Here is a 22,066-nt window from a genome sequence, read left to right on the forward strand (position 1 = left end):
ACAAACACGCGCACAAATACGTCTTTCTATCTTATATATGTATATATATACAAAAGTACAGCACGCACCCTGCCCGTCCTCCTTCTCACACAGCTGGGACCAGCTTTTACTATTTTCATTGTTAAATTTGTTGTTGTTGTTATTATTTTCCTGGGGACCAGCAAAGGGTTAATCTCTCTGGTTGCGTTGTCGGATGTAATGATGATTTACCGACACTCCCTTGGAAAGACTGGGATTCTTCTGCCTGGCAGTTTGAAAAAGTTGTGTACAGGATCCCTCTGCTCCTGCCAGGCTTGGCTGGGCTGTGAGATGGGGGGGGGAAAGGGTGGAAACGGGGCAAGGGGATTTGGGGGCACCCCTCCCTCCACCCCGAGGGTCACCCCGCTCCTGGCAGCCGCCCCTTTAGCGCAGCGCCGGGGTCTGGACGTGGATGAATGTGCAGTTTCCTTTGTAGGCTGAGCGCACGCTCTCCCTGCCCGCATGTGTCTGTGTGTAAAGTTATGTGGAGAGATCAGAACCGCTCCCAGGAGCCGCAACCAGCTCTCCTTGAGAAGTTTGGTGTGTGTTTATATACTCACAAGGACCGAATTTCAGTGCTTTGGGGTTGTGTTTTGGGGTGGTTGTTTTTTTTTTTTTTTTTGCGCAGACGTGGCTGTGGCATGTCTGGAGATGCTGGTAACTGCAGCGTCTTCCAGTTGCACCTTTTTAATGTTGGGCATGGTCTGGAGTGAACTGTCTGCTTGGGACCGTGCGAGGGTGGCTGTCTGTCAAAAAATGGAGAAGTCGAAAGGGGAACAGACAGATAAAGATCCCTTTGAAAGACAGAGAGCAGCGCCGCGTCACAGCAAGGCAAGGGGAAGGGCCCCGATGCTGGGGAGATACTTGGCACGAGGCACAGTCGCTGCACGGAGCACCAACTTGTAAGCATGATGGAGAAGTTGACCGCAATCATGCTACAGATGAGGACAGGGAGATCCTGCTCAAGTCCCAGAGCAAATTGGACCCTGCTGAGGACAGGATTAGGAAACAGGGACCCAGCAGAAGGCAACGTGGCTCCCTGCTTGCCGGAGGTCTATATCTGTTTTTGCGTCTTGGTGTCCTAGGCTAGCACTGTGCACGGCTGCGCAGGGTTTGAGTGTTGCAGTGCCAAGGGAAATCTGCGCTTTGGTCTTTTCTGGTGACTCTGAATATGTGCACCTTTTGTTCCCAGGATCTCCTCTGGCTTAAATACCTCGCCAGCGTGCTGCTGATCCATTCCCTCCTCAGCAGAGGTCGCTTGCTACCCTTTGCATTATCTCCCGATGGGCTTTTTGGTGCTGGGTTTTGATTTGCTTGGCAGAGTTGAGTGCTGTGCATCCTACCATTCCCACAGCTGGGTGTTCCTGTTGAGGCCGTTAGTCTTGGAGAGGGTCCTCTGAGCCCAGAGCTGGCTTCTGCTGCCGAGTCTTCCTCGTGGTGGGTGAGGATTGTGCTGCCTGAAGGCAGCTTGTAATGGGAACTTTCTGGTGCATTCCCACATGGCAGTGGGGGTCCCGCTTGTCCCAGCACTCCTGCAGCACCCTCCGGAGCGGGGCTGGTGGCTGAGGAGCTGCCAGATGTGTAGGAGACCCATGGATGGGAGTGGGAGGGCTGGCTCACCAGGGAAGGAGGAGCAGTTGCAGAGTGTACTGAAGCCTTGTCCTGGCTCGAGCAGCCAAAGCTTGTAAAACCAGAAGAACACAAAGTTTTACAGGCTCTGCGAGCTTAAAATGCCCTTCTTGATCATTTCCATTGATGCATTTTTAGTGAGCACAGGCTCACTAAACCACAGGAGAAGGTTTTGCATTCAGCTATGCATTGAGCACGTGTCCAGACCATAGCACATGTCCAGACCATAGCACTTGTGCTGTTCAGCTGTGGTTGTGCCACCTTGGCCCCTTCCAGCCCCAGTGCTGCATGCTGGCAATGAGGAGGCTTGCTTGATGCTCCTGGAGGGCTCCGATGGGTGCCTGCTTGCTGTGACAGCCCTGGGTTGTTGGGGTAATGCTGCTCTGGGGCTGCCTGGCCCACGTGCTGGGTGAGAAAGCTGCACGCATGGTGGTGCAGCACCCACCTGGCACCACCAAGGTGGGTCAGCCCCTGGGAAGGCCTGAAAGGGCTGGAGGAAGGCACGGCTCCTGTTTTAAGAGGTAAAAACCATTGCATGCAAGCCGGGCAGGTGATCTGGGGACAAATTCTGGCACTGCTGGAGAAATTCAGCAATGGGAGCAATAGGCAGGCAAATGATGTGTGTGTGCTGCGTGCCTTGGGGTAGAAAGGAGGCAATTACACAGCCTCCTGGAGCTGTGTCCCAGGAGGGAAGGGCAGTGTCACAGCCAGGGTTACAAGCTGAGATCCGGTGTCCGGGTCCCCACTCTCCTGCTGCCTTGATGTGCCTCTCTGAGCAGGTCCTTTTAATAAGCTCCAGCTTGATCCCCTTTCTGCAATGGGTTAAAATCTGCCCTGCTTGAAAACTGTGTTCATGGAGGTTACGTTATTGACCGAGGGTTGCCCAGGTCTTGTGGTGAGAGGGTTGGAGGAAATCTCTGACCAGAGACAGACACAGAGCATGTGGTTTTTTTCCCCTCTCTCTTTCTTTGCCAATTTGTTGGGGGCATAAGTAGAAGCGATGGACGCTTACTGAAGTGCAAATGGAAACAATGGGGAATTCTATATGGCTCTGCCAAACCCCATTCACAAAATGAAGGAATGCAAAGGCGTTTGTTGGAAGAACAAAAAAGGAGTTAGATGACAGATCACGCTTAGCACTTCTGTTTGTCGAGGGCTCCAGTTACTGAGAACACAAAGGCAAGGGCCAGTAGTGAGTGCTGTCACTTCACACAGCAGCAAAGTCAATAACCCAGACAGACAGGGGTGGTGAGCAGAGAGGAGCAGAGACCAAGTAATGGGTTGTCAGGAAAGATCCCCTATTGTAGAAAGTCGCTGGGAGGTATCTGGGAGGGTATTTGTGTCATCACAGCCATGTCTGTCTTGCATCTAGCAGGTGAGGAAGCAGGTTGTCACCAGCAGGAGCTCAGAGGAGCTGGTTAGCTCTGGGCCAGCTTTGTGCAATGAATACACAAGCTCTAGTTCCCAATTAGGAGGACAAGGACCAGCAGTTTGAAACCTATCAGCCCTCTGTCTGCAGATATCAGCATAAACCCTTCAAAGAACAAGGTGCGAGGTGTCTGCAGGAGGGAGGGTTGGCCACACAGACGCTTCATCTCCATGTTCTGTGTACTGCAGGTCTGCATTTCCTTCCTGGAGAAATCCTAAGAGGAGCTATAGGTGCTGGGGGAGCAAATACCATGCCTTTATGTATCCAGACCCTCCTTGTGCCTGGCTGATGTGCAGGCTTCTAGGAGAGCAAAGCTTCTTTGCAGTACTTGAGAACTACTGCTGTACCATCGCCAGGAGCTGAGTTCCCTCCCCTTTGTGCATACGATTCCTCCCTTTCATCAGGTCCCGGTGGATTGCTTGTTTGCTACCAGGGGCCTCCTCTGAAGGAAGCAGCAGCTTTTTCTGGGCCACGGTTGCCAACACCCTGAGGTAGACCTCTACAGGCACAGCACTAAGGGCGTTTTCATCCTGAATTAAGATGTGATTTGGCAGAAACGGTGCCAGAGAAACCCTAGGAATTTCTGGGTTTGCACGCGTGCTCCAAACTCTGGGGCAGGGTGGAAGAATTCAGACGTTCCTGTTCAGGATCGATCACCCCAAGGATGGGTTGGAGTCTGGCCTAGGGAGTTTCCCATCCTAGGGAATTTCCCCATTTGGGCTACTGGAGTCTCCAGTAATAATGGTGGGACAATCTTTGAAACCCTTTGCTTTGTACTCTGCTCAGAGTGCTGTTAAAGCTCAGGCGGCCACACTGATGTCCCACTCCATCTTCTCTTATGGCTGCATGTGCAATGAATTTTCAGTTGTCATCTGAAAATCTGTTTTGATAAACATGTGCCTAGGAGCAGTGGGTTGGATTCTGGATGTTTTGTGTAATTGATGCTGGATGATATTTTGGGGGAACTTTTTTGAACATTAAAATCTTATAGAGGGGTACTGAATTTCATTCTTCCCCACTTAATATTGACAGTTTCTAGATCACTCTTAGATTTCTTAGTATTTTTAAATGACCATGGAAATGTACCTGTCTGGGCCATATTTGCTTGTCTGCTTTCTCCTTTTTCTTAAAAAGGTAGATGCTGAATGGGGGTTAAAAATGAATACCATTTCCGTCATCTCAGAAACTCTCCCCTTAGCATGCTGGGTTTTGCAACAGTGCCTGCATACACCAGACAAAATCTTTGACTGGAGGTGTAAATTGATAGCTGGTTTATACTGCAGAAAAGGTCCAGCAAAGGACTGTGCAGGGTCGATACAGGGACATCTACATAACTATATATTCCCATTGATCTCTCCAGAAGCTGAGGGTGAGTGGAGAAATACCGTGGTTTCCAGAAACCCTGAAAAGAGAGCAGAAGTCTGCTCTGCAAAGGATGATACTAGTACAAAATAAGATTTCTACCCCAAAAAGCTGGGAGTAGAATCGATGCCATGGTGCAATTTAAAGCCTCAGTATGTAGGTTGTGATTTTTTTTGTTTCCTGTTGACTATCAAAACTGCTTGGGAGTCTTATAAAATATCACCTCCAGTCATGTGCAAAGGATCTTGAGCAACATAGACATTTTGTCCTTTTAAGATACACTGTCTGATCTACAGCTAGAAATGTAGATTTGCCTTTCTTGAAAAGCAATTTTCAGCATCCAGCTGGCTTTCTGGTCTTTTGGACAGAAAAAAATACACCTGAATGTAGGAGAGTGGGGAGGAATCATTTTTCCACCCTGCAAGAATGTTTGCAATTTCAAAGATATTTCCCCACTGTAAATGAGGGAGAAAACAAAATAAAAAATTAAATGCTGCTTTGGGCCCTGGTAACATTTTCTTCAGTTTCAACCCATCATCGAAGCAAAAAAGATGTCAAGAGAAGATGGACTTCTTTTTTTAAGGCAGGGGCAAATCTTTTAATTTAAAAAAGCTGAAATTGTTCCAACCAATTCCAGAAATTGTGAAGTGGAGAATTAGCTGATCACAACTATTTTACAGATTGCTTCAGCTTTGTCAGACTTGCCATTTTTTAAGATAATTCCTGACCACACCTACCCTAGAGGCTATTGTCTTACTGTTGTCCTTAGTTCAGTGTAGCGCTTTATTCCAGTGGTTGTCAGGTAAGAACCAATATGTTCAACAGGATTTCTCCTTTACTTTTGCTTTTGAGGTTGCTGCCATGGACATGACTTTACTGGGGCTATAGCAGCAAGACACACTGTGCACAAGCCACCTGGAGAGGTGATAACTCTTCTTTAGCCTCCAAGTCACAACTTGCCCCTCTTGGAAGTCTGATCTTTCAGTGCTCAGTAAGAAGATGGCAAGTGAGTCTGGAAGCCGAAAACCCAGGGCAGAGTTTTGCAATTCTATGCTAATTAGCAGTCGTGATTTGATCAGGTCTCCGGGTTGGTGCACGTTGATACCACCATGTGCAGGGACCTCCTGCCTGTCCTGAAGCCCCAGCAGAAGTGGTGCCTAGACCTTCTGGTTGCTTTTTGTAGGAACTCCTCAGGATGTTTATTCTTGGCTGCTACCTGCGTGCACGTGGTCCTCACTGGGAAGATGCTAAAATCACCGTTAAGGCTGAGAAGTGTTATTACCAGTCTTTGTGCTTCTCTGTCCCTCTCTGTTGTCTTTTGCCTTGCGCTTTTGGCACTGGTTAGTTCCCATGGACTGATCACAGGAGTTTGCAAAAAGTAGCCAAGCAAAATTAAGCTGTAGTGGGTAGCTTCAGTTTGCTATAAAGGGAGTTTGTCTGCACTGGAAAACTTTTAGGGTTCACATGAGCTTACATCATGTGTATTTAGGGGCACTTCTTCACCTAGTGACTATAGCAGTGAATCCTCGTTCTGGTATTCATAGGCCCTATGCAATAAAAGAAATAAATGCCTTTAGTGGGTACATCTTGACAGAGTCTCTGTGGAAATCACTGGTTGTGGGAAGAAGCAGAGATAAAGGCAAGGTGGGCTTGATAGCTCTATATAAGGAGAAAAATCTTCCTTTACTATTGCTACTCAAGCTGCTTATGCAATCCTGTCGCTGCAGAGTTGTAACGGAAAAAGAGCCTGCATTATAAAATCCTGCGATAATTAACAGCCCCATCAGTCACAGGTCTGCCATTTGGAAGCTGCTTTTGCTTTTTCCATTAAGTTGGTAAATTTTGCCAAAGTGTTTTTCTTCAGTGTTTTGGCACTCGGCCCCGCTCTCAACTCTTATGGTATTGGCTGTGTGAGGGGTCCAGGAGCAGGGCTGAGGCCAGCTGGATCCCACGCTGCGCATTCGTCTCCTTTATAGCCCCGTCAGTGTCACTGGAATGAAATTACGTGCTGGATTTTCCCCTAAGGCTTGTTCCCCTCACTGTGGTGGTCAACAGGAATTCTGGAAGCAAGTTTGGGTTGTGAAGGTACCCCTCCAAAAAAAGATCTGGACTTCAGTTAGGTGTGTTGTGTGCACCAGTGTTTGTACATAGCTGTACAGATCTGATCCTCACCAGAGAAAAGGTGGTGTTATCGCCTGGGACTCCTGCTGCCCTTGACGTTCACATCATGTTGGTCGCCCCCTTCCCCTTGTCTTCGCGTGCTCTCATCAGGCAGTCAAACCCAGTTGATGATACCCAGCAAGCTCTTTGCTCCACGCACATGTGGAATTGCGTCTGCATCTTAAAACTCCATTGTTCCTTTGGAGGTGAGCACAGAAAGGCAGGTCTTTCTGTGAAGTGGATTTTAGCCTCTTTTAAGTCGTAAAGACTTCTGCTGGAGGTGGCTGTGAAGAATCATCCTATTCTCCTTCCCTTCCAGCATGCCCTGAATGAACTGGGACAACAGGTCTCCTTGGACTCAGCAGTGTCTTCAGCCCGACAGCTGTGTCCCATGGGATGAAGTGGGCAGAAAACAAGCAAGTCTCCCCAGCTGGAGCTCTCTTGAGCATAGTGAGGGTTTCCCGGTTAGCATATGGCCGGCTATAGGACATGGCCAAAGAATACCGTGATTTGGCTATTCCAAGCTCTTGTTCCATCAGGCGTAAACCAAAGGAGCCCCAGAGCTCCTGAAATGTGCGGCCCAGTGTCAGGGTAATGGAAACAGCAAAGAATGATGTGGTTCATCTCATTTGTTTCCCAGCCGATGTGGGGCCGCTCCAGTATTTTGTCCCTTCAAGCCTTAAAATATTAGTGGCTGGATTCCTGCATGGATTTTTACATTCAAGGCCAGGTTTCCCCCCTGATGTGTAAATCACTGTGGCTTCATTTTAGCTGTGGGAAAGGGTCCGCTGCACTGGGTGAGGGTCTGGCCCAGGGTAATACGTTGTCTCAGAGGATGCTTTCTTGCACTAAAGCTGAGACTTGATGGCAGGAGAAGAGTGGTTTCTAATCCCATTTGATAAATGATTTGTCTTTGCCAGATCTGAAGAGAGGAGCAAGCTGCACTTTGGCATTGCTTTGCATATCCCAGTGTTCACACTGGCTTGGCTGAAATGAAGAACAACCTGTGGATGTCCCACATTGCTTTCTTCTGGCTGAGGACTTTCCCTAGTTTACATTTTTGTCTCGGTTCCTCCAGCAGCCCTTGCTGATCAAGCTGTTAAATATCTCTAGAAGATGAGGGAATTCAATCTTCAAACTTTCCACTGACAGTTTTAAGTGAGCTTAACCAAGGAGTTTCCTATGTTCATTATTTGGCTACAAATCAAGGAAGTTGGTGGGGGAAGGCAGGGCTTCAGCTCCCTTTCTGGTAAAAGTTTTCCTCTCTGCTGCTGTTTTCAATGGCACTTTGAGGCTTAAAGTTTAGCTAACTGAAAGGTTTGTCCAATTCCCTCTCAGACGTGAAAGGGTCTGCGAGAGCGCTGTGCTTGGGAGTCTGCAGCTCTCACACTTTCTAAAATTTCCTGCTGTACCCAGCTAATGAGAAAGTCATTAGTGGCAACAGCATAGGGTGCTGAGTGTTTAGAAGCTGCCCCCATCTTTGCGTCTGGGTGTAAAAAGAACAACAGATCCATGTAGGATTTTGTATGTTTAGAATATTTTTAAGCATGTAGTAAAGCAATAGGACTCCGAATTTGTTTGCTGAGATGCAGGTGACATGTCACTGCATGTCAGCCCATTTTCCACCCATGTCCTCACAGGCATGCGCTCATGGCGTGTCTTTTGACCTTCCAATTTTGAATTATTTCTCCATCTTCTTGCATTTCTGGTGTTCTGTCCTAGACGGGGCAAGTGCCAAAGAGTAGCAGTAGCGAAGGGACTGCTGACCTGGCACTGATGGCCCTGCATCTCAAAACACTGGTCTGGTCCTTGTTCAAGGCTCGATCAACAGCCCCTAATACTAGTGGGGAAACTTTCCATTGAATTCAGTGGGCTTTAGATGTCTTTAAAGTAGCAAAATGAGATCTCAGTCAGAAGCAAGCACTGTTCTGCTGAGCGCCTGTTCTCCGTTTCCCGGAGACATGGGGACACTGCCACTGACTTTGCTAGACTTGTGATCAAGGAGAAGACCCTTAAGGGGGGGGAGGGGGGCTAGTTTTTGTTACTAATGTTGTAGAAACTCATTATTTTTTCTTCTCTTCCAATTTTAGGGGATTCTGCTTTCTCTGGACTGTATTATGTTTTACTTGGTTCCTGGGATTCACACAAGGAAATTCTGAAGGTAAATTACACTTTTTTTTTTTTCTCTCCTCTTTCAACAAAAGTAAAAGCCAAGTGCTTTGGTATCAGTTTAGGACCATCATTTAATAATCTCTGAGCCTGGTGCACAGAATTAAATGCATTTATTGCTGATCATTGCAGTACTGATGATACGGATGACGCAGTTAACAGCTGGCAAAAGAACCAGTTTTTTACAGGTGATTACGTGCCCCACAGGATTTTCAGAAGTGCCTGTCTGGTGGAACTGGTGGGAATGAAGCACTTTGTCTAAAATGTCGCTGGCATCTACCTCCACTTGCTAGTACTTAACTGCTTTTAGAAAGTGCCCCTTGAGGCTGGGGCATTAAGGAATTAAGCGTCTCTGGCAGACGGGTTTTTCCTTGAATGCAACCCAGTCATGCCTCTGCAGGCACATAGGATGTTGTGCATACAGAAATGATGTGAGTTCTAAAAGTAAAAGCAAATTTAAGGAAGAAAAATTCCACAGGGGTGTTCGATAGTAGAATGACTATGTCTGGCTCAGTCCCTGTGCAGTAGGGGAAGTATTCTATAGGGGAGTGATCATACACTTTCACCCTGTCTTTACACCTCTTCTCCAGGCATCCCCTCCCAGTGCTGCTGGGGACAGGACAAAAGGTTGGGGTACAATAATCAGTGACCCCACAAGAGGAGGTAGAAAGCTTCAGAGTCAAAAAAAGTAGAAATAAATTCATCTTTTACAGTTGGTAGTGGGGGCTGAGCATCTCTGCAACATCTGTTTGTAAAGGAGCCATCTCCTCTCAAAATAGCAACACCTCTTCCACATGGATGCTTTACACGGGTATGTGCTGGAACTGAACAGCTTCCTCTGCAATCAGTAGACAACAACAAGTGGACTAGCAGGCTCCAGGGCTCTCCTCTTAGTCTCCAAAACATGAAGGAAAAATAGAAAGTTGGTCAATGCTCAGCTGTAAGCCAGCCCATGGAGCACTTTTTACAGGGGGGAAAAAAAGAAAATACATCCCTACCATCAGCAATTTTGAAAAATGTAATATTTTCCAAATTCTGCTTCAATGCAAAAGAGGTGAACATCTGGCTGAATTACTTAGTCAAGCAGTTTTCAGAGCAAGTTTTATGTCAGCTCATAAAGAGGCAGAACAAATACTGTGTCTTGGTGTCTTTTTTCAAGTAGATTTTAATGTGCTGTTTAGATTCATCTCTATCCATCATTTTACTCCCATGATAATTATGGGATGGTGCCATGTCTTTTGATTGTTACTGTCAATCTAAAGGAAACTCTTTTGCTTCGCTGTTACTGCGTTACCTTAGTGTGGTAGATAACTCCCCTCTGAGATACTTTCTCTGTGATAAAAGAATTTTAAAAAATCTTGCTTGGTTTCCCCACAATCAGAGGCAGGCTCTTCTTCTGGATACCAGAAAGTAAAATCTTCCAAGGAAGCAAAGGCTGCAAGGAAACATTGGTGACATGAGACTGTATTATCTCTCAGGATTTTCAGACATGAGATTTACAAAAGCAATAAGAGCTTGTTCATAGGTCTGTGTGAGGATGAAGTTAAGCCAATGCCGTGGGCTTTTGAAAACACTGTAGTTATATAAGCTATATAGTTACTATAAGGCTTAGGGGTCTTCTTGCACAGTGGAAAATCAGGGAACACAGAGGGTGATTTTTCCATAAGAGTTACAAATCCAAATGATCATGAGGTTAGTGAGTTCATCTGATGCGTGCTGACTAAGGGTCTGGGCAGTAACTTTTGGAAATGTAGCGTTTATTCAACCCAATTTCAGCTGTGGGCATCACATCTCAGCTGCTGGAATCTAGGAAGCTGCAAATTATTTCTCTCCTGCCTTTTGGCTTCTTTTTCTTATAAAGCTTTTTGCGTGGGGAAAGGGGGAGGGAAAGAAAGAGATGGGAAGGAGAGCAATGAAACACTTTATCCCCTCTTTCAGAGACGATCATGTGGTGGTTCAGGAATCTCTGTGCATCTCACTTCATGCACAGAGTCTGCTAGAAAAGTTTTTCCCAGTTGCTCAAATGTTGCTACAGAAATGTTGCAACTAGCTTCAAGGCACCTGGGACCAGGCAGCTCTAAGTGAATGTTTTTTTAAATAATGTGTTTTGATGGAAAAATCTACAGAGGAAAAAATTTGAAGGGGAAAAAATGCTTTGCTAAACTTGGAGCTACTTAAGAAAGCCAAAATTACCTTGCATTTTATGTTAGTTGATGACATCCTGTCATCCCGGGGGACGTGCCCCACCAGGCCAGGGCAGTCAGCATGGGATGGAGAGGCAGATGAGCTGGGTGGACAGGAGTCCTGAGCTGTGTACCTGGACCTGGTGCTGGAAAATCCACATACATGTCCTGCATGAGGTCTCTTTTAATCAGGTTTTGCGTAGGCATCTAGAATTTGGCTCTACCTTAGTTGGTATTGAGGGAAAGGAGTGGTTGGGTTGTACTTTTTTCCTTTTCCTTAAGCACTGTTGGATGCAGTTGCTAACGAGGCAGTTGGATTGGTATTGCAAACAGCAGCAGCATCCTCTGAGCAGGGAAACATCCTTACGTCTTTGCAGAGCAGCTACCAAATGAATAGCTTCTGGAGTGTAAAGCATCTCTGCCTAGTAGAGACACACCACTGTCTGTGTCTCGGAGAGAACCTAAAAATACATGTAGAAATTGGAATCTGGAGTCTAGCTCCTAGTTTAAGTGGTAAATTTATTTCCTTAGGGCTAAATACTGATGCCTTTGAAGTCTGTGGCAAGGGTCCCACTTGACTTCACTAAAGCCAGGCTTTGGCCTTTACTATTTTGTGGGCTCTGGAGATTATCCAGTATGAAGATAGTGCTGTGATTCCTTCATTCAGTGCAGAGAGGGGAAGGCTCTACCTTTGCTATGCTGAGGGACAGCCCCGTTGGGCAATATGGTAGTAAAACAGTGGGGGACCAAGGATTTCATAGTATGGGAGAAGTACCATTATTAACACTTGAACATGCTGTGCGGTAAATTATCCCCTCTGCATAGAGTGGGAAAATTTCCATCCCCTTTCACATCTGATGCATCTTCTCCAGGGTAGTCTCTGCTAGAAAATGAGTCAAGCCGCCTTAAAAGAGGGAGGTGGGAATAAAGCTGAGCTCAGACAAAGTAAATATTGATTGACTTGTTCTTACATACAAAAATGGCCAAGATTTTTGCCAAAGTCAAGGAACAGAGTTTTTCTCATTATTCTCCTCCCTCCCTGGCCAGCAACATTACAGGCCTCAGACTGGCTTGAGTCTACAACCCTTCTGGCCAACACTGAGGATCTCTTTTAAGTGCCAGTTCTCCAAATAGTGGGTATTGTGCTGAATATTTAATAGTTAAGGGTGAAAGAGGCCAAATTCCAAGGCCCCTTTAGAGAAGGAGGTCGTTTTTTCTTTGGACAACCTTTGATTTACTTTTGCTTTTAATCTAGGAAAGCTGCAATCCCGTGGTGTTAGCTGATGTGCAGCCATGATTGGCACTGCCGCATTTCTGATTGTTAGTCTTACCTTGCGAGATCAGCATTTGGATTATACAGCCCAGGCTAGCTTCCCCAAAGAGCACGTAAATACGAGAGTTAGCTGGTCATCGAGTAATGGGGATTGCATTTGGGCAGGGCAGAGGGAAGGAAATACAGTTATCCTAGCTCATTTTCAACAGTGGTAGTGTCATGGTAATCGTTGTAGCCTTACCTTTTATCTCTCTATACCATGTAGGTAACATCTTTTATTAGACCAAATGTTCGAGCTAGAGTAAGAGAACAAGCGTTTGGGCGCATGAGCACCTTTTTCAGGTCTGGGCACATTTACCTTTGCAGCTTTTCTCATGTAGACCTCGGCAGCTTCCCCAGTTAAGTAGTTCAGCTGAGACTGCTGCCAGCTGGCTCCAGTTTGTGTTGCTGTTGCGCGCTAATCTGCCTTGGACTCCGAGCTGTGTGTGACTCCTGTTAGACCCTGGGGCCAGAAACCAGAGGATTCTGCTTGTCTGTCCATTGCAGACTTCTCCTGGAGTTGGTGGAGAAAGATAGGTGCCTCTGGACATCAATCCTTCTCATCCTGTCTTGAACAAGGCACCTAGCTGCTAGGTGACAAATGCTGGAGGCGAGTCTTACCTCTGCTGCTCAGTGGCAGCCATAACTGATTTCTCAGCTCTTCACAAACCAAATCTGGTTCCTCCAACCTATTAAAATAATTTAAGGCTGTAAGATGATCCGCTGGGAAAAAAGTACTGCTGTTGAGAACCTTACGCAGTTCAGTAAAATCTAGGTGCAATTTTTTCATGCTGGGAGGCACCTTCGCTTCCCTAAACTCTCTAGAGTCTCAAAGATCAAAAGCTGCTTCTTACTAATTTGGAGAGAGACAGATACAAGGCTTTTGCTCCCTTTGAAAGTTCTGTTACTTGCCTTCTGGGGATATAAAATTTTGTAGTCCCCGCTCAGTCTGTTGTTCAAATTCCTTTCCAGCTGTGTGGTCAGTACTCAGAATTAAATCCCAGAGAAGTGGACTACTGGTGCTCAGTGGGGAATTTCCTTGTAGTGAGGTCAGCTTCCTCCAGAACATCTGGAGCTGATCCTTGGTGGGACAAGATAGCTCACCAGATGCACCATGGAGCTGATGCATTTTGGCAATTGCTGGTGATCAAGTTGAGCATGCACTTGCTCCTTACACGATGTGCAGAAGAGCTATGTGCTCTCCATTCTGATTGTTTGAATGTATATATGTGAGAGGATGGTTGGGGCTTCATGATCCTCTTGCCTTTTTGCATGGACCGGTTTGACACACACACACACACACACACCCCCCATACCCATCCAGCCCTTGGGTTGCCCAACACCTTACATTTTCTTTGTGCTTCCCTTTCAGATGTGGATGTTCTTCAAAGACTGGGCCTGTCAGGGAAAAGGCCATCAAGCGGATGGTCCTCATCACGTACAGTTCCTCAAGGAGTCATTCCTTTCAAATCAGGGGTCATCTTCACTCAGCAAGCACGTGTCGAAGCACCGGTCAGCACCATCCTCCCCGCAGGCTCCAGCACTGACCTGCTCCTAGTGCTGAGCCTCTGCTCCCACCGCATCAACAATGCTTTTCTCTTTGCTGTCAAGAGCAAAAAGAAAAAACTGCAGCTCGGGGTCCAGTTTGTGCCTGGGAAGATCATAGTATATGTGGGCCACAAGCGCTCTGTATATTTTGATTACAATGTCCATGATGGCCAGTGGCACAATATGGCCATCAATATCCGTGGCCAGACAGTCACTTTATTTACTTCTTGTGGGAAGCGCAGAGTACATGCGGATTTGCATTTTAAAAAGGACGAGGCATTGGATCCACATGGATCTTTCCTCTTTGGGAAGATAAACCAGCACTCCGTGCAGTTTGAAGGAGCCATCTGCCAGTTCGATATTTATCCTTCTGCCAAGGCAGCTCATCATTACTGTAAATACCTGAAAAAACAGTGCAGGCAAGCAGATACCTACCGGCCGAACCTGCCCCCCTCATCCCCCTCCTGCCCAGGGATCCCAGTGCCTCCCCGAGTACCCCACAGCATGTGGAGCCCTTGCTGCAGGGTCTGAAAAACCTGACCACTGCTGCCCCATCCTTGGAGTTTGGCAGGGTCACTGCACCCCTCAAGACTCGGGGTTCAGGTGCAACAACCATCACATCGGCGTCCTCTTCACCGTCACGGCCAAGACTGACAACCAAAGCCACAAAGGTCACAGTGGCCCCATCTCCTGTTCCATCGAGTGCTGAAACACAGCCACCCACCCGTTTGCTCCCTCGGGGGACGGTGACGACCCTCAGGGTGTCTCGGCCCACTCCGAGCACACGCATGGAAAAGAATCCCCTTCCCATGGCCAAAAAGGCCCCACCAACAAGCCAGAGCCCTGCCATGGCCAGCAGGAAGGAGTCCAAGCAAGAGACCAAAAAGAAGATCAACCAAAAACCCACCATTGAGCCCTCTGAAGCACCCAGTACTGTAAAGCCGATGAGGAGGATGACTGATAACACAACCAGCAATGTCCACTTTGTCACCCTAAAGCAAACCCCGCAGAACCCAAGCAATGGGCCCGTTCCAAAGAAGCACGTGCCGTCCCCCACCAGGAAAGTGGATCCTAGTAATGTCCCTCTGGTGTACACCAAACCGCCCCTGGGGTCTGCCCGTCCTGTCTCCAGAGCCAGGACACAGGCCTTCAACCTCACAACCCCAGCTGCCACTGATGGCTATCAAATCTTTGACTCCCTCGGACCCACTCCGTTTCCATTTTTACTGGGATATCCAGGAGTAAAAGGAGAGAGAGGACCTCAGGTAAGTTTAAGCTCTTAATGGTAACTATTCCCGGTCACAGCTCAGCTGAATGGTTGGCAGACCATAACCTACAAGGGTTTCTATAAAGCTTAGAGTGTGACAACTCGAAATAGCAGGCAAGCATTATTACATTTCTGATGATCACAATTTTAGCATATATCTCAGTGTAAACTTGAGTGCTCTGTGATGGTGTATGCTCCTTAAATATTTGTGATTAAAGTTGCTGCTTAAAGTTAGATATAAGAAAAGAAAAAAAAAAAAAGAAAATCCAACCTTCCTTCCTACAAATTGCTGGTTAAAATTTTGATGGCCAGGCTGGGGCTCTGTTCCACACCCCTGGTTTTTCCTCAGGGCTAAGAGGATAGAACTGCCCGTCACTTTCCAAAGAAAACCCAGGTGCCTCAAAAACATGCCACAAATTAACTATTTCTTAACACTGGTTATTAATTTGTTTTGTACCTGAAATTCGCTTTTGCAGAAAAGCACCCTGTTTCAGCAAATGCAAGTACAGAGACTGCTTCAGGATTTATTTTTCTTAAACTCTCCTCTATTTTTATGGTATAAGTAAATTTTTTTTTTATTTCTCGTAGCCCACACTTAAAACGTGCAAAGAGTTTCCTTTATAAACTTAACTACTGCATTCCACACACAATAACCACTCTCAGGGTGTATATCTTGGCTATCATAAAAGTATACACACATTTTGTAATGCTAAAAGCAGTCAGGCCACACTAATTATCTGCTAGCTTGGTTTTTCTTTTTTTTTCTCAAATGCAAGAATGCAAACAGGATCTTTAAATTGGCTAACTTTTAGGAGGATTTGGTGTTCCAACCTAAGCTTTTTGCTATATTGTGTATACAAGAGAGGGGTTGTACATGTAAAATAAGTTTCTCCCAGACAGAGTCTTTGGTTGCCAAGTTCCAGCCTTAGAGCAAATTTTTACAGCTGACTTCTTAAAATAGTGAAAGAAGGGTTTACAATGGAAATATTGAGACTGGCTTAAGGAACACAATCAACAGCACTTGTGTCTGCAGATGTGCTGCTCATTGTTGCAAGTAACACCTAAAGCGAAATGGTTGTGTTTCCTAAGCCCTCAGTGGGTGCTTACCTTTAAGGTTTGCATTTCCTGCCTGCCCCATTTCAAAGCAGTGTGGTGATTTCTCTCCTTGTAATTTGGGTGGGGAGTCACTGAGGGGTGTGTTTTGTTCAAAGGTTCCCATCTCTGGGAGAGGTGAAGATGCTGCCCTGGGCAGGGGGGATGCAGCGCAGGCAGCCCTGCGCTCCTGCCTGACTTTACAGGCACACGTCCCTGATGTAGTCTTTGTACTTGGAGAAGTTTTGCTAAATCCCTGAGTAGACAGAATGAGCTTCAGCGATTTTTATCTTTGAGCAGTCTTCTGTGTTTCGTGGAGAGTCGTCTCAGGCGTATGTCCAAGAGGAGAAATTCAGCAATTGTGAACTTCTCTTAAAACACTGCTTACCTGTAAGGGGTAAATCTGGGTGGCCTGCTCTGAGCCCAGTGAAATCCTGACCTTTTCCGCCTTCTTGCCCTGCAAGTGTCATGAGGGTGACCATGCTCCAAGCCCCCACTTCCCCCTGCAATGTAAAGAGCTTATTATTGAACTGGAGTGGAAAATCCCTCTCAGCTTGTGAATCATAGCAAAGAAACGGATTCAGGCTGTGGAGGGCTGAGGGAAGAGATGGCAGGATTATTTTTCCATCCTGTCTGAGAACAACTGGAGTCTTGAATTGAGGGAAAGGAGAACATTTTGGGGCTCTGTCTGGCCTTATCCTCTTTGACTGCTGGAAACAAAGTCGGCACTTTAGGAGGGAAACATGGCTTGGCTGGAGCTGGCTGCCGTGCGGTGCTTGATAGCTCCTGTGACTCACTCGGAGACCTCTGTACCATGCTTTGTTGGATGTCTCTGACGTGGGAAGAGAAAGAGGAGAAAAGACTGGAATGGGAATGACATGTTGAGAAATCAATGTAGCACTTCCATGGCCAGACGAGCATGTTTCAGAACAAGTGCTGATAAATGCTCCATGCTTGAGTAATTACCTGGCGCCGTCCTCGTGTTGTTGGGCAGACGTTTCTGATGAGGTCAGTACAGCCCTTCCTGCTCTGCTGCGTGATATCGCAGCCCGGCGCTTTCCCTGGACGGGGCAGGTTATGGACTGGGAATGTCATTCACAGAGTCTGGCACACAAGTGGAAGGATAAGATGATTAATTAGTTTTCCCAGTTATGTTGCCTGATACAAAGTCTCTTCAAGAAGATTGTCACTCTGGGCAGAGAAGTGTGTATGGGAAACTGCTTTCTACCTTTTCAGCAAGGATTAGGGCCACCTTGGCAATGATTTGGGGCAGAGGCAGGCTGGCAGCCAGCAGACCCCTGCCTGTCCGGCTTCCACTTAGAGAGAAAGGACCCTCTTTCGTCCTGATCATCCCAAAATCAGGATGTGAATGACAGCCGCAGTGCGAGGCAGTGATGACTCAGGCACTGTGGTCTCTCTGCAACTCTAGCTTTGGGAGTGCTACCAGAATAACTGTAGTATAATCTTAGCTGTGCAGAAGGGCCCCTTCCCCCCAATTGAGGGAGGTGTCCGCAGGATTAGAGAAGTGCAAGCAAGGGGCTAAAAGGATCTGTTCACTTAGCAATAAAAGGCAGCACCCTCTGTGGATGAATCTGTCCTGAAAAGACCACCATGGTGCTGTGCAACAGGAAATGGAGACGCTGTGTCCCATTAATGGCAGAGCATTAATTCTTCAGGAATGTTGGGTTTGCTGGGCGGCTAGAGGGAGGGAGGATAATATGTTCTTAAAAAAGAAAAATTTCTTGGGAACCATTAATAACCACAAGCATTTGGGATCTCCGCTCTACATTTCTTTTGGAGGGGGGAAATAGCAAAAAGAACACCCAAACATCATGCTAAGTCAGTAATGCAGCACTGACTCAGCAGCTGGCAAACATCCTTCTGAATCATCCCCATGGCTGCCCGCAGCACCTCTGCCGAGCTTCGCTCAAGATCTCCCGTCCCTGCGCGGGGCCAAGTGGGCCTTTGCTCAGCTTGCAGGGCGGCGTGACCCCAGCATATGGCTGCAAGTAGCTTGGACACCCACAAAAGAAAAACATATATTGAAAAATAGTATTTTGTTGCCAGCATGTCAAGCCCTGGAACCCTTGTAAGGCTGTGATGTGATTTGAATGTGTGTGTTTGGATCCTTCAGTGGAAGGGGAATCATTTGCTTGTCTATACCAGCAGCAGGTTTGAAGGGGAGTTTGAGGGGGCTGTAGCCCTTTCCCCTGCCCATCAGCACTGCTGGGATGTGCATGCTCTGTGTAATGTGGTAAAGCTGCAGCAAACCCCCTGCTCTGGTGCAGCTGGGGTTTGCTGGGTTGTCCACAGTGTACCCCAAGTTGGACCTTTCTCCTCCTATATACTAAGGCTGTAATTCCATAGCTTTTTGGCCCCTATGAACAAACAAACCCATATTGACTCTTGACAAGTGTCTGAGGGTTATTTTTAGAGCAAGAAAACCATACCTGATGCTGAACGCGCAGAGGAGCGGGCTGAGTTCACTAAGAGGCTGTGGAAGCACTGAGTAACACAAGAGGAGCGAGGAGGGAGGGAGGGAGCGTGTTTCAAACGACTCCCCGAGCATCCGAGTGGGAAGAGTCCCTGGGCAGGTGTGCCAGCAGCCTCCAGTTCCCATCCACACGGCGCGGTGCACGGCCAGGAGCCCCAGGTTCGAACCCTGGTGGCAGCAGCCCAGCCGGAGGTGTGGCGTTGCTCTGGCAGGCAGCCTTCTTTCAAAGGCAGATGTGTTTCTGAGCGTGTCCCCAGTCTAGACTGCTCCAGCTGCCATCTTCCGCCTGAGCAGTTTGTCTTGGAGCCCAGCTCCTTTCATAAAGAAGCGATCCTTGCCAATTCAATCAGTGGGTCGGGGAGAGAGAGGTGATTGGGAACGCTGATAAAATATGAAGTGCCTATTTCCAGTCTTCCTCGTACCAGAAAAGACTACTCAAGCTGACAGTCTATGATAAATTAAGGAACACACAATGTGTTTGAATGTCTCTTAATGAATGAGTCATATTAATGAAAAAAAGGAGATTGCACGCTTTGTATAATACATGGGAAAAGTTTTAGCCTCGCTCACAGAGTTGGATCGTAATTTTTTTTGCTAATTTAACCAGAACTATCCCCAAAGGGAAGTCTTCTTGCAGGCAAATGACTAAGCATCAGAGCGCTCTATTTGCGTAAAACAAAGTTCCTTTTGAAGAGCAGTAGTTGAAAGTGTGATTGAGATAAATGTGCTGCAAAGGATGTAGGGATGCATTGTATAAATATATACAGGTATTTTTATAAATCTTTAAAAATAGAAAATGAGTGGTGGAGTATGGGATCCCTCTATTTCTTCACACCCCTTCAGACTTCCTTCCAAGGTCTGAGATTGCTGAAGAGTCTGAAGTGCCTCATGCAGAGGCTGTTCCCGGAATGTCTCTATAGAAAAGCTGCTTTCATCAAGCTGGAATACTAAAATTTTGTTATGTATTGTGCTGCCACTCTATTAGGAATCCAGTTGTGGACAAGGACTTTTCTGTGATAGGTGTTGTACAGACCCAGAATAAACATCTGTGTCTATTGCAGAAATCATATTACAAGACTGGCCTTCCACCAACATCTCGGTTCCTGCCAGAATTATGAGGGCTTTTTCTTTTTAGACTGGTTGAAACCCAGATGTGTCCAAATTTAATATGATAAGCCTGCCTTGGAAAATAAAGTAACCAAAGTGCTGGATTTTTTTTCCCCAAAAATTCCAGATTTGTTTTAGGCAGTACTTCAAGCTGGGTTTTAGTTTAGGTCCTGTCTCCCTCTTTGCGCAGTGCCTGGCAAGGATGGCGAGGTGAGGAGGGGTTGGCATGTCTTTTGAAGATGAGGTCTTGTCCTCCTCTTCTCTTTTCCTGAGCAGGGGATTTTTAATTCTAGTGCTGCCCCTGCGGCTGCTCAGTCCCTTTGTGCTGGTGCTTTCCAGACTTACAAGGCTAAACAGTAGATTTGTGGCAGTGGCCTTGCATATGAAATATGCCTCATTCTCCTCCAGGAAGAAAACGAAGACAGGTTCTCTATCTGCAGGGGTAAACGTCACTGCTCAGAACTTGATGCCAATGTGGGAAGAAGCTTTTGATGCATTTTCTGAACTCCCTTTTAAGTTGGGTTTTACCACATGCATTAGCATCTGAGAAAGAAGAATGTTCTCTCTTCTCTCTTCAGTCCTTGCAGTGTTTTGCACAGTGCAGGATGCCCACCTCTGAAATGCAACCGTTTCTGGGATAAAGGAGAACTGTGCCACTAATGCTGTGCAGGGCTACAGAACAGGGGAGGCAGAAGTACATTGGAGAGACCCTAGAATATACATGTGTCAGTCTATCAGCGCGTACTGGAATATGAGCTGAATTGTGTCCTGGGTAACTGTCAGCTCTTTGCTACTAGGCTGAGTACTTGCCCCTGGGGAAATGATTACAGGAATACTTTGCTATCTGAGCAAGCTGATTCAGTAGTCATTCAAAAGGAAGCAAGTAATTTCCTGAATCACCAGCACCAATTCCTGTACCGATTATGCTTTCCTTCAAGCCCTCTCCCAACAGGTTCAGCCTTGCTCAGGTTTTGAGATCTGAAGGCACCTAGCTCCCAGTGGCATTGCTGCAGGCAGAGGAAGCAGTGCGAGGAGGGTCACGATGTGGGAGAGGCAGAGGTATAAACTGGCTGATCTCGGCAGCAAGAGGAAATGGTGAGATTTCTCTTGTCCTCAGGGTGCGATGTATTTCCCTTTCAGACAACTTAGCTTAATTTTCCATTTGCAATTTGAAGCTCAAAAAGCTAAAGAAAAAAAGTCCCTTTTGGGCCAGAAAGTTTCCCAGCAGCAGCTTAGAATAAATCCTATAATCATTTGGTGGGATCAGTTATCGTTGCTAATGCTACCGTGGGAAACTGAGAAGGGTTAAACTTTTATGTGGCTGCCATTAGCTGCTTCACAGAACTGTTCAGGCTGGTTAACAATTCAGCTGTTTGGCTTGAGAAGAGAGAGTATCTGCTTCTGCCACGTTTCTCCTTGATCTCTGATTTTGCTTTGTGTGATAGCAGGGTGTGTGTTCTCTGCCATCAGTTTGCAGAAAGGAGTAGGGAAGAAGCCAGAGAGACAAGAACCAAAGTGCTAGGAACGGTAGCTCGCTGCCCGAGGCTGTCAGCTTTGCCGATCTCGTGGGGTGTCCACGCGATGGGAGAGCGGGAGCAGAGAAGTGGTATCTTCCTCCAGCTGCCAGGAAACGGAAACCTTCCTGCCTCTCAGAGCACTTCCCATGGCTCCCTGTGGAATTCCTCAGGGATGCTCTAAAGGGTACAATGGAAAGGTCCACATAGGCTCTGTATGATCAATTTGACTCTTCTCTGCACCCCTGCATTAGGGGTAAGGGTGGAGATGTCTCTGGTGAGTGCAGGGACTGCATGGGCATTACCTCCAGGCAGACTCTTAGCAGCTTGCTGCGTGGTGGCTCCTTGATAGATGTCTCTTACTCTCCATGTCTCGGAGCCGTACGTTTTAAGTAGGACTGCATCCATCATCTGTAAGTAGCTGGGCCCTGATCCGGTCTTATTCTCCTCTGGCTGCCTCTCCGGATGTGTGTATTTCAGTATTGCTCTCCCTAGGCAAAGCGAGTTGTCTGACGTGGGCCTCTTGTTCGAGAACTTGAGCTGGATGATACAGAGGCATATGTGCAGGGCAGAGGAGAAATGAGTCACCAGGAAGGCACGGTATGTGTCCCATCCAATCCAGCTACCAAGGAACCATGTGAGAAGCTAGAAGGCGGTCTTGCAGTGCATCATGTTTCACAACTACCTGGGTTCATCCAGCTACCCCAGTCCTTTTCCACCTTGGCTTGCTTCTAATTTATATGTGGTCACACTCTTGCCTTATGCAGTTACCACAGTGGCTG

The 22,066-nt window shown here is 47.0% G+C and overlaps 1 protein-coding gene across 1 annotated transcript in view; it reads left to right on the plus strand.

The window, feature by feature from the left end:
* COL27A1 (collagen type XXVII alpha 1 chain) overlaps positions 1-22,066 on the plus strand; it is a 212,037-nt gene that overhangs the window by 49,588 nt on the left and 140,383 nt on the right. Inside the window, 3 exon segments of the mRNA XM_050907800.1 lie at positions 8,689-8,759; positions 13,635-14,261; positions 14,264-15,075. Coding sequence (XP_050763757.1) covers positions 8,689-8,759; positions 13,635-14,261; positions 14,264-15,075 — 1,510 coding nt within the window.

The sequence above is a fragment of the Gymnogyps californianus genome, chromosome 18, assembly GCF_018139145.2.
Source record: "Gymnogyps californianus isolate 813 chromosome 18, ASM1813914v2, whole genome shotgun sequence".
Lineage (NCBI taxonomy): Eukaryota > Metazoa > Chordata > Aves > Accipitriformes > Cathartidae > Gymnogyps > Gymnogyps californianus.